General features: G+C 47.1%; 1 protein-coding gene across 5 annotated transcripts in view; it reads left to right on the forward strand.

The window, feature by feature from the left end:
- The first annotated feature begins 5141 nt into the window (after window positions 1-5141).
- Window positions 5142-13134, forward strand: part of MASP1 (MBL associated serine protease 1) — a 69727-nt gene continuing 61734 nt past the window's right edge. For 2 of the 5 annotated variants that reach the window (XM_039489017.1, XM_039489016.1), the window contains exons 1-2: window positions 5142-5407; window positions 8408-8633. In XM_039489017.1, the coding sequence (XP_039344951.1) occupies window positions 5403-5407; window positions 8408-8633 (231 nt within the window). In that variant the 5' untranslated portion in view covers window positions 5142-5402. The remainder of the gene's footprint in view (window positions 5408-8407; window positions 8634-13134) is intronic. The other 3 variants (XM_039489022.1, XM_039489021.1, XM_039489023.1) reach the window with 2 other exon arrangements.

Genomic DNA, 13134 nt, shown 5'->3' on the forward strand with positions numbered 1-13134 from the left:
TGCGTGTGGAGCAGCGGTAGTTGGTGGGTCAGGATGCAGGGCCGGGTGCAGAGGTTTGGAGGTCACCTTCCACCCTGGAGGGCAGGGGGCAGATTGGGGAGCTGCGGGCGCAGCCATCGCTGAGCTGCGTCATGTTTAAATAAAACCATGTCCCTGTTATAATACACGTGCTCTTCTCTTCGTGCCGAGAACAACAGTGGTGCCTAACGTTCCCCCCCACCTCTTCCCCCCGGCTGTAAACAATCAGGCCGTGTGACTCATTCTTCCCCGCTCTACAATCAGAAGAACACTGCCAGGGTGCAGCAGGGAACAGGCAGAGGGAAAGGGGCAGGGCCACAGCTGATTGACACCCTTGTTGTGTCTGATTTACACCATTGTCAGGGAGGGCGAAATCAGGCCCCAGAGTTAAAGAAATGCCTGATGAAGAACAGCTGGAGTTACTAAACAGTTTGCACTCGGAGCTGCGAAGTGCGGTGCCCTTTTAAAGAATCGAGTGCCACAGGCCAGAGTCATGGGGTAATGAGCTTTTAACTACACACAGGAGTGACACATCATCGGGCCTTTTCTACAGCGGAACAGCTGAGTCAATTCAAAAGCTTGCATCCAGCTCAGAACTTTTTGCAGGCATGTGAGCTGCCGAAAGCATCTCAAGAGCATCTCCTGCTCTCAGACATGTTGCCTAAACAGCAACTGGAAAAGGAGACTTGCAAACGGGGGGATTGGCCCTGTGCATTTTTGTCTTTCTTTACAGTGGGTAATGAAGGCCTGGACAGTTTAAAAACTATGTGTGGATGAATCTTCATGGTTTTTTACATGAGAAATGCACCTATCTTGTTTATTCTAGCAGGCTCGCAGGAGGATTGAGAAACTAGTAGGATTATGACATGCCAGGTGTCAAGGAAGTTCAACAGGATTTCATCGAGACAGGGAGTGATTTATCGTATATTCAGGCTGTTCCAAGTGCTCCTTTTTTATTACTATCACTTAACTCAAATGTCCAATCAACACTTAGGGGAAAAGCTCTCTTTGTTAAAGAGTCATCCAGGCTATTAAGGGCTGAGACAGTTGCTAAAATACATCTGTGTCCTCCTGCAAGACAAGGACAATAAGACTCCCTGTTTCTGGTATTTCTAAGATATTTAAGGAAAAATGGCCAATTTAGGAACGTAAGAATTGTCTGACTGCACCAGACCTGAGGTCCATCTATCCCAATATCCTGGTTCTGACACTGCCCAGCACCAGATAATTCACAGGAATCGTACAAATGTAGGACTGGAATGGGGCAGGACAAAGTATTATCTAAACCATCCCTAAAAGGCATTTGTCTAACCTGGTCTTAAAAACTTCCAGTGACAGAGATTCCACAACCTCCCTAGGTAATTTGTTCCAATGCTTAACTACCCTTATAGTTAGGAAGTTTTTCTCAATGTCCAGCTTAAATCTCCCTTGCTGCAATTTAAGCCCATCGCTTCTTTTCCTGTCTTCAGTGGCTAAGGAACACAATGTATTGCCCTCCTCTTTGTAAGAACATTTTACGTACACGAAGACAGTTACCATGTCCCCCCTCGGTCTTCTCTTTGCAGACTAAACAAACTCCTTTTTTTCAATCTTTCCTTGTAAATCATGTTTTCTAGATCCTGTTCATCTTTTTTTTTTCCCCTTCTTGCTCTCCTCTGGACTTTCTCCAATTTCTCCACATCTTTCCCAAACTGGTCACAATACTCCAGCTGAGGCTTTATCCGTGCTGAAGGTGCAAGAAAGCTCGCAGTAGGCAGATGCAGGCTAATTTGCCCCTGACATTTGGTCTCATACTAATCCCCAGCAGTTACAGATTGGCTTAAACTCTGAAGCAGGTTTAATATCCCTGCCGGGTCAGTGTTGTTATAGCCATGTTGGTCCCAGGATATCGGAGACAAGGTCGGGGGAGTGTGGAGCACACTCCTGTAATGATCTTTGTACAAAATATGCATAAGGAGGTATCATTTGAAAACTCCCAACACACTGCTCATTAATATTGTTGTGTAATGTATGTTGAAAAGGTGTATTAAGAGTTATGAACTGTGGCTGAGCTCTGACCTTGCCCCCATGGGTCCTGCGTTTCTAGGCGGTTTATGCTGCCTCAGTGGCTCACTGTGACCCTCCACATAGCCCGTCTCTCTCTAGGGCCAGGGTCACAGTCTACTGAGTTCTTTTCATCATAGGCTGCAAGGAGGTTGGGGAGAGAACTCTCACAGTCTCTGTTCAGCCTCCTGTCCTGACAGGGACCTGACTTCCCCTTCCAGGAGCTGTTCCTGTAGTGGTGGGTTGGGGGGAACCCAGGCCCACCCTCTACTCTGGGTTCTGGCCCAGGGACCCTAATGGTAGCAGCTGTTGGCAGCCAACCTTTCACTGCCAGAGCTGCTACATTTCCCTGGGCCACTTCCCCACAGCTCTCCTGCTTCTCCCTTCTTCACCCTTACCTTAGGGCTCCCTTTCCGATGGTTTGAGGGTGTGTTCATTAACCAGCCCTTCAGCCCCACTTCCTCTCCTCTGGCTCCCTGGCTCTCCTCTGCCTGACTGGAGTGAGCCCTTTTTATAGTATCAAAAGGGCCTTAATTAGAGTCAGGTGGTCACATTAGCTTAATGGCCTCACCTGACTCTTTGCAGGTTAATTAGAGTCAGGTGTTCTCTGCTCTGGTCAGCCAGGGAACAGAAAACTGTTAATCCACTGGCCAGTATATCTGCCTTCTGCTATTCTGCTGTACCCAACTGGCCCGGGTCTATCACAGAACATAAACTGAAATCATGACCGAAGTGTGTTTACCAGACAAGTCTGGGGAAAGAGGTAAACATGCTTCTCAAAGACAAAGGACAAGCTGACACCTCTAGCTGATTGGCAATCACCTCTCAATGGCCATTTTTTGGCAAGGAAGGGGGCAGGAACAGCTCGAGTTGAGTTTTAGCAGACAATATGGAACCTCGTTCACTACGAGACTCCATGTCTCCTTCCTCACGGCTAGAATGAACTTTATTTGAGAGAACCCTCAGGAAAATGCATTTCAAAGGATGACTGGACTATAAAAGTGAGGGTCAAAACACCCCAGTTCATCTCTCTTTCACCTAGAAAGACAAAGGAACCAGCCCTTAGACTTTGGGGGGAGATCCTGGCCTGAGAATGGGGTCAGCCATGTTGCAGGGAACTGGTGATAAGGATTTTACCTTGAACCAAGTATAGCTTGTTAAGTTTTTGCTACTAAGAAGTGTTTCATCTTGATTTTTCTTGTAACCACTGCTGACGTTAATACCTTGTACTTGTACTCACTTAAAACCTACCTATCTGAAAGTCAATAAACTTGTTTTATTTTTAACCTAAACCAATCCGGTGCTGTGTTTAAGGGGAACTGTTTGGGAACTCCAGTTAGAGTAGCAAACTGTTGAACATTGACCCTTTACGGAAGCAACAGTCCGTGACTATCTGAATTATCCAGCAGAGGGCAGGAAAGCACAGAACACCCGCTTTGGGGAAATTCAGCACTGGGAGTGTGTGGAGGTCGCTCTGCAGGTGGTAACCAAGGCTGGTGGAATGTGGCTGACAGGCTGCTGGGGTCAGACTTGCTGGCTCAGGCCTGCAGCTATACACAGATACTCAGGGGGTGGCCTGCCTGCTGGCAGGCTGTTGTGAGTGGCCCAGGTGGAAGCTACAGCAGCAAAGCATCATGAGGCACCCCGGGTTGCAGGGCAGGTGGTGACACAACCCCCCCACTGGTCTGTATTGCAGCCCTCAGTGCAAGATGGGAGGGTTTGGGTGGATTTATAAGTAAACACAGAATCCGGGTACTTGTGTCATGATGACCTGTTAAAACTTCCTAAATAAACAGTGATTGGGGGGAATAGCAGTGACAGCTCCTCCCTCAGAGCCCCCGGCTGGGTTTTTTGTGGTTTTACAATAACATTTTCCTAATTAAAAAACAAACAAACATTATTTCTTCCCCTGCGGCTGAGGCAGAATCCCACACAAACAATAGGGGGCAGCAGTGAAACTGACACATCCCAACTGCTGACAGGAAATACGGACAAAAGCAGAGCGAAATATTTTCCTTCCTTCATTTAGAATCATCCTGGAGGTCTCAAGGAGCTACAGAAGATGAAGGCCTTTCAGCCAGAAGTACAGGTCTTAAATCAACAGGTCCCCTCTAATTACAGAGTCCCAGCCCTGCACCAGAGAGCTGGTAAAGTCCTGGGAGATTCTAGAAACATGCTGTTTCGAATAAGTTGTGCCAACACATCCTCATTGCCTGGTTGCTTTCCTTGCCTGGGTGTGTGTTTAACATGCTGCATGTGTACCCAGGCCTGCCTCTGGGTGTCTGCAGGATTTACATTAACCGGATTAAGCAGACATCGGCAAACAGCTATTGAAATTTTACTCTGAAACTCTCAAAGAGCATCTTGTCTGGCAGAGGAGTGGGTGCGCCCTTTGATTCCCTGCTGATGTCCCCTCGTTTGCACCCATATAGATTTTGTTCCCGTTATGTGTTATAGGCAAGTCATTCCTTTTGTTCAGAGAAAGGGGGAAAGGAATCTATTTGGGGTAGGAAAGCATTCAGGGTTTTAGCTGTACCTTTTAGAGATGTGTCTGGATCAAAGGCCCGCATCCCTGAGCTTTAAGGGGCTCTAAATCCAGAACGGAACCCAGATCTGAATGTTGCCGTTAGCCCCGGAATGAGAATCCTGAACCCATCCCGTCCTGAGCTCTGCAGGGGTTGGAAACCTGGATCTGAGCCTAGATCTGACTGTGGTGATTACAATCTTTCTCTGAAACCAGAGTGGAACCCCAAACTCTGAACAACTTTGGAGCTGTGGCAGGGAGAGGCTGAAATCTGGTCCCCAAAACCCATATCTGAATTCCAGCACCCGGGCCCAAGTCTAATTTCAGTTATTTACGTTGGCCAATTCTATGTTTCATACATTCCCGGCTCGTCTTGTGCTGGTGTCTCTGCAGCGCGCCCTGTTGAGAAGCAAATTTTAGCCATCTGGCACAGCAGCCTGGAAAAAAAATGTACAACACAAACACACACACACACACATGCCCTTGCAGATTGAGAGAGACAAAAACCTAGCTGAGCCCTATGGCTTTTGTTGAAGTCCAGGCGACATCCCTGTGGAGTGAGAGAAGGGACTGTGAGAACCGCCTGGCTGAGCAGAGGACAGTTTCAGCACAGTCAGGTTTGTGTGTGTAGAACTGTAGCAGGCAGAGGAAGGCGTGACCTGCATGGAGAATGCCAGACAACTCCAGTCACACACACACACACACACAAATCTGGGTTGAACAAAGATAAGGCAGACAGCGGAGCGTTTGGGACAAGACAGCCTATACCAAAAACACCCTCATTCCAAGCAGAGCAGAAAACACCAACAGCAGCAAAATGAGGTAAGCACCCATCTGGGAAACTGACAAGGGGATTCCCATGCTATTTGGGCAGGGTTGGGGAGGGGATTTGCCTCTGGAAAATACTTTACTTTGATGATTGCTTTTTTTTTTTTTTTGATTGCTTAGTCTGCGAGGCAAGCAGCAAATAAAACATTGCCCATGTCTCAAATCCATGCCAGTGCTGGGATTGCGTGCCGGAGTCCCCGGGAATTCTAGCTTACTGGGGGACGACTCACCATGCAGGCTGGCTTTTTTGGGTTGCAAAGAAAGCGCGTGATATCATTGCCGCTTAGTGCTTTATTTACACAGCGTTCGCTGGGATTCTGAAAAGTGTGAGTTTCAGCAGAGGCGTTACATACTGTACGTGTTTCTGTTTCTCTGTTCACACCAAAGTCATTTTTCTCCCTTTCCTGAGGATAAGACTTTCCTGGCATGGCAGAGAAGTTTGATCTTATTTTTCCTCCTCTGTTACCGAGAAAGCAAAGCAAAGACATCATAGCCCAAATCTTTAGCTGGTGCAAATTCGCATAACTCCATCAAAGTCAAGGAGGCTTACACGGTTTACACCAGCTACAGATCTGGCCCCAAAGATGTATTTCAACCAGAAGAGAAACAGATTTTCCCTTCGCACATTTTTGTGGTTTCGAAGAAGCCATCAGAAAGTTGCATGTTAAAACTCACTTGCGTTGAGAGAAAAATTGATCCAAATTTCTCAGTTCTTGTTAACTTTCTCTGCTTCTCCACAAAAGCTGAGGAAAGTGACTGTGGTACATGAAAGCACCCCAGATATCTACTGTCCCTGGTTTTAAAAGGACTCCATCAAGTTAAAAATAATTCATAGATATAGTTTTAATTTCTTCCCTGGCATAGCTAACTCAAACCCTGATCTTGCAAACATTTATGCAGGCTTTGTGCATACATAGTTCCGTTTGCTTTAATGGCTTCTGAACATCAAAGCCTGAGTGCCTAGTTTTTAAAACTGAAATAATATTTTTAATGGATTTGACTTTTTATACAGTCTCTTTATTGATGCACTTTATTCACTTGGATAATGAATTAAACTGCTTAGGTTCTGGTCAGTTTCAAGCACGGCAGAGGCAGAATGTCTCATGCCAAGCAGACCTCCTGTTTTCATTAGTTTTGTTAAAAAAACAAACTTAATTATATTCGATTTTTGTGCCAGAAAAATGCACACGCCTGGGCATCAGGATGGCTGGATTATCAGCATTAATTTCTTGGGACCTGAGACAGGTGTAGAATCCAAACTCTGTTGTCACTTTGGGCAAGTCACCTAGGCCCAGAACCGGCGGGACGCCTGAGAAATGGCTGCTCACTTCCATTGATCTCAGTAGAAATTAGGAGCCTGCCTGCCTTTGAGGATCTGGGCCTTAACCTCTCTGGGCCTCAGTTTCCCCATCTGTAAAATGGGGATAATACCTACCCTGCCACGAGAAAGAAAGAAAGAAAGAAAGACTCACAACAGAAAAGAGGGAAATAGATAAAAAAATAACTTTAGCCTCTCCTTATATAACATACACAATATGTCTGTTGTAGTGCAGTTATGGAGATATATAGGCTTGGAGAGTCAGCACTGGTCTACACTGGGAACTTACATTGGTCTAGCTACGTCTCTCAGGAACATGAGAAATCCACACCTCTGAGAGACATAGTTATGTCAATCTAACCTCCAGTGTAGACAGCACTAGGTCACCCTAGTGTCTGCCTCTGAGAGAGGTGGATTACCTATGCTAATGTAAGAACCCATCCCATCAGTGTAGGTAGTGGCTAAAAGCCCTCAGTGATCCAAGTTTAGTGAGATGAGGGTAAGTAATAATAATAAGGCTTAGCTGTTATAGCCCTGATTCTTTCATTAAGCCTATTTAGAAAGCTCCATTATTTTATTAAACTTTTGCATGTTTATTCTTCCATTAAATTAAAATTTCCTGAACAAAGCAGCATTAGTTGCTGTCTGTTCCTAAGAAAGTGTTAGGTACCCTGGGTTTGCGAGGCGGCCGTGTGCACAGATAGGAAATATTAAGCCGTAGATTGCACCTTGCACTGTATCTTTCAGACACTTGATTCCCTATTATCTGAGTCAGCACTGACACCCCTCCGCCCCCCAACATGGGGATAGAGGACGCTGTGCTGCTTGTGAGCTGGGTGAGTCATCGGCTGGGTGAGATGAGGTCCAAACCTCTTGGGTTCATTAACAATCCTAAACATTTCTCATCAGAGTCAGATTATTCACCCCAATATCTCACCAAATTCCCGTTTGGAGTCATTACAATCTTCCTAAGGAAATCCCCCCATGGGGGAGCCATTCCTGGTTTCATAGAGTTCAAGGCCAGAAGGTACCATCAGGTCATCTTGTCTCACCTCCTACCCAGGAAAGACTGTTAAATTCCACCCCGTTACCCCTATCTTAATCTCAAAGGGCAAGTCAACCTTTCCAGTGCCATTGGCTGGATGCTAGTTGTGCAAGGCACCGCCATGGGCCACATACAGAAATATGTACTCTACAAAATGGTGGCCTTCATGAGGCATGACCTCGCACGTACGGTGAATGGGAGGTCGCGCCGCTCAGGGATACCATTTTGTAGAGCAGGTCTGCTGAGGGGGCAGACACGTTCAGGGGCTGGATGGAATCATCCCCTGGGCCAGATCTGGCCCACGGGCTGCCAGTTGGACTACCACAGGAGACTAAACTGCATGCCACAAGGAGGGAACAGGAGAGACCGAGGTGTGGCTAAGGCCCCTGCACTGGCAGGGAATTGTTAAGTGAGACATGCCCAAGTGATTTGGGCAGGTGAACCACATCCCATGCTGCATAGGAAGGTGAAAAGAACCTCCACGCTTGCCATCCTGAAGCCATAGTGTACCGGTCCCAGGCACTTTTCAGAATAGAACCACCCTGGAATGCAGGATAAACCAAGTAAATTGTGTCCTCGATGGGTTTCAGCCTGGGGAAACATTCATTTGATCTTCATGTGTGTTTTGCAGGTACCTTCTGGCCTGGTCCCTTTGTGCCTTCCTATTTGGTAGTGCAGCTGCCATTGAGTTGACGGACATGTTTGGGGAGATCCAGTCCCCTAACTTCCCAGATTCCTACCCCAGTGACTCGGAAGTGACTTGGAATATTTCTGTGCCGGATGGATTTAGAATCAAACTCTACTTCATGCATTTTGACCTGGAATCGTCCTACCTCTGTGAATATGACTATGTGAAGGTGAGATGCCCAAACTGCTCTATGCCATTGCTGTAGTGTGTCAAACCAAGAGCCAGGAGGGCATGCAGGTTGGCGGTGTTGGAGAGCTTAGTGTAGCAGCCGTATGGGCAAGGAGCTTTTTTCATTCACAGGGCACAAGCGTTGCCTTTCCAAGTAGGAAACTAAGAGGAAGCTGAGTTGGCGCTTATCAGCCAATGGCAAAAGGGACCAAGGCAGATCAGGTGATGTTCTTTATTGGCTAACGAATATGTTGTGAGAAGGGACAGGCAGGATGTTCAGATACAGGGCTTAGACCCAAAGTGTGAACCTGAACCCAAACGCCAGCACACTGTGATGCTCACTAAGGAGAATCTGTGGTGGCAAATGTGCCAGGATCATGGCAGGTGGCCAAGATAATAGAGGCATGATGCCAAGGCCGGGAGCATGCATAGAAGATGCCTTTAATTTAGAAAGGCTTTTTCATGTGCCTCACACCTTGAATGCTAAGTGATCCTTGCAGGCTCCATCTTACCCTCTAGTGAAGAAGAATCCTGTATCCAACTCAAACTGTATCCAGTTCAAATCATTAGCTATGGGCTTGGGCTGCTAAGTCTGGATCTGGTCCCAGACTTCCCAAAGATCGTCAGACCCAAAGGTTTTGTCTGGTCCATTACAGGAGCAGTGATTGGCTGTTAAAGTTTGGCTCCAGACTTCCAGGCTGTCTTTTACAGTCACCCACATTGTAGGCAGGACTTTCTGGTTGGCATCCCTCCGTGGGAGCTATAACAACCCTGAGCAGTCCAAGATTTCAGGCTGACACCTCCTCTGAAAGATAGCATCTCCAGCCACACCACATTTCCTTACTGCCATCCTGGGGCAAATAGAGCCGTGCTGCCACGGAGCGCCACCTACTGGAGCAGCCAGTACAGACAAGGCAACACGTCGGGCGTTAGCTCCCCATTTCTGTGCTGACCCTGGCCTCTAGGACTGGACGTACGTTACCATTACCAAAGGTTGTCAGTAGAGACGAGTCCAAATCCAACCTCCAGTTCCAAACCCACTGATCACTGAGATGGGAGGAGCGTGGATCTGTAGCTGACTTTCACGCCTTAGCCCCCATCTCTCGTTTCCAGCTCATTTCGATTTCTGCTTTGAGAAAACAAAACAAAAATGCTGGTATTTGATTTGCCCTGCGTTCGTTGTTGTTTGAACTGCTCCATCGTGCTGGCACTGGTTCCCTTACTAACTATTTGATTAGTCCTTTCTGCTTTTCCTGGCTCTCCTCCAGGAACAAGGGTCACAGACACATACATAGATATATAACTTTACAAAAAAGCAATGAGCTTGAAGATAGAATTCACTGGAAACTCCCCAATTCCAAGCATTACCCTTCACTCCCTCCCCCAACCCTCACGTTCTTGTTATAACAATCCCTTTTATTCTCACCTGGTGCCATTTGGCAGCAGAACTCTTCTTGCTCCTGGGTTTCCATAAGAAGCTGGTATTTTTCACAGGGATTTAAATCTCAGCTGTATAAATTTGCTCCAGGCTGAAATTTAGCCTGCAAAGCCTCAGCCAGGGAATTACAATCTTTATGTGAAACGCTCAGAAACATCCATCTGGCTGTTTTGATGGTGACCTGAAAACTATCCATATGTATTTAGATGAAATCATTACAAAGTTCTGAGTCAAGTGACCTGGCTAGAAAAAGTCAGGAGAGCGTCCAAGTGGCTGTGAGAATCTATGGAGATTTCCATCCCCGGTTCATCTCCCCAGCTTTTGGTAATATCGGTGGATTTTATGAAGGGGGCATACGCTCTAAAGGCCCATCGAGTGGGAGACTCTCCATTGATTTTGATGGATTCTGGACCAGCCAAAAAGGCACTGCTCAATGCACTCTACAACATCCCCACTGCACAAACATCTGGGCTAATCCATTGTGACCATTATTGAAACACGGAAGAAAATCCTGGCTCGGGACAGGAAGAGGAAAGATCATGTGGTGCGTCGGCCATTTGCCTCTGTTTCCCAGAGGTCAACACAACTGAGGCCAAGAGTCATATTAGCCAATAAGCCAACATGGGTGAAAGCCTCCTGATTGACAGCTGCTGAATTCAAGGCAACGGATGAATCACCTCTGAGCCAATCAGAGAATATGTCCAAATCTCTGCTTCTTGACTGGCTCGTCAGAGGTGAATAACGACTTTCCCGGAGCTCTAAATCCATTCCTCGTTTAAAACAATCGTTGTCAAAACAATGAAGAAAGACAACTTGCTCCTCACAAGGAATTGGCAAATTAGACTTGGGAACCGTGATGACCCTAGTCAAGGGCATGAAGAATTCCTCCTACAGAGAGAGATTGAAACGACTGGGCTTGTTCCCCTTAGAAAGGAGACGTATAAGGGGGGCCAGGAGAAAAGTACAAGAAATTACACACACCCAATCGACGTGAAAGGAATGTTCAGGGAGCAATCCCAAGCACTCAGAAGCTAGGAGATACCAGAATGAAGGGCTCCAGTGCAATCTTAATCCGGCCCCCTTGTACATATGCATTATGAAATCATCTTTAATGTATGAGCACGTACGATTTTTTCCAGAGGAGCCCTGCCTTAATCAGTGCCCGGGATGGATGGTGCTCACTCAAGATTTTCTTTTATCCTCATTGTTCAATGGGTGGTCCCAGCCCTTATTTACTGGCCCCCGTTCCAACTCTGCTCTGAAGACAGAATAATTAATTTCCTTGTGGGTTTTTCCAGGGTGCTTATATCAGAGGGCTTCACAGACATTAATGGGTTTATTCTCCCAGACTGCCTATGAGGTAGGGCAGTGCTATATCCCCTTTTTACAGGTGGGGAACTGTGGTGCACAGAGCCATTAAGGTCACAGGTGTTCACTGATTTGAGGTGGCCGATTTGAGCCCCCTAGGACCAGCATGAATCTGTCCCTTCTGTTCCAGCCGGCCCCTGCCTTGTTCGCTGCACACCTTCCAGCTTCAGCAACCGATGCGGCAGAGATCCTACAAACAACAGTCTCCTTCCCTACAAAACCCTGATTCACCCAGGTCTGTCCTGTCCCAGACTCTCTCCCCCCACACTCCCCCAGCTCTGCCTCTTGTCCCCCCTGCATTCGAGTCAGACAGCTTCCTCCAGCACACTGGGATTAATCACAGCGTAAGGCCGAGGTACTGCTTAGTGGGAATGAGGTTAGTGGAATGTGGTCCTTCTGGGAAAATCTGGCTTAGTTCCAGGTGAACCGGTGCTGATCGGGGTGATTTTGTGCATGGTTCCACCTGAGACTTAGGCCTGCTCTACACTACGGGGGGATCGATCTAAGTTACACAACTTCAGCTACGTGAATAACATAGCTGAAGTCGATGTACTTAGATCTATTTACCACACTACGCGATGGCGACAGGAAAGTGTCTCCTGTCAACTCCACTTGTGCTTCTCGTTCAGGTGGAGTACGGGAGTCGATGGGAGAGCGATCTGCGGTTGATGCATCAATCGCCACACATCAGTCCTCCGGTACATGTAGACAATCCCTAGGTGAAATGCCTCAACTTTGGTGGAATTTCTCCCCTCGCTCAGACCCAGAACTTCAAAGTGGAGCACCCAGGGATGTGACTCCGAAATGACAATAGGTTGGCATGATCTCTTGCAAACCAGACGGGGCAGCTTCACACAGCTCAGGGTAATAGAACTGGAGGCAGGGCAGCTTGAGATTCACCGGAAGGAGAGTCAATGATATTCATTGTTTATGTCACCTCAGGGCACTTTACAGGCAAATTGTGAAGAAACAGCCTCATCCCCAAGGAGCTTACTGTGCTGGGTTGAGGTTTGCAGATCTAACTCGGGGATCTAGACACACAACTTCCATTCCTTTCAAGGGAGGGATTCTGCCAAAAGCCCCTACCTGGATTTGAAAATTTCACCCTAAGGCCGTATGCCTGCAGTTTTATGCACGCAGCAGGGATCTCTGTGGTAGGAATCGGCCCGGCGGATTTAATAACAGGATCAGGGCTGAGGTTAGACGTTCCTGACATCGATTTTAATCTGGTAATTTCTTTATTATAATTAAGAGTCAACCATTTGAATGAGTCGACGGCATCGCACTCTGCACCTCACGAGCCTATGTAACCCACACCCTCCCTTGCCCGGTCTTTGCATCGGCAGCGATTCAGGAAATCACTTAAGCTTGTACCTGAGGCCCATTGATGTCAGTGAGATTTTAGCATGTGCTTAAGTGTTTTCTGGAGTTAGGGGCTCAGTTTGCAATCCGCACATGTTGCACATTGTGTAAATGTAAACAGGGCAAGGAGAGTCTCTGAGGGCTTGTCTAGCTAGTCCGGAATTGCTCCCCATGTGAACACTCTAGTCCGGAATAAAAATCACTCTGGATTGGGAATAACTAGTGCACTCGCCAAATTTATTCTGCGAGAGCTATTCTGGTCAATCTCCCCGTGTAGACAAGCCGTACTGTTTGTTCATGCAGCACCCAACTCAATGGTGCTCTGAACTTCTGG

The sequence above is a fragment of the Mauremys reevesii genome, linkage group 9 (assembly GCF_016161935.1).
Source record: "Mauremys reevesii isolate NIE-2019 linkage group 9, ASM1616193v1, whole genome shotgun sequence".
NCBI lineage: Eukaryota > Metazoa > Chordata > Testudines > Geoemydidae > Mauremys > Mauremys reevesii.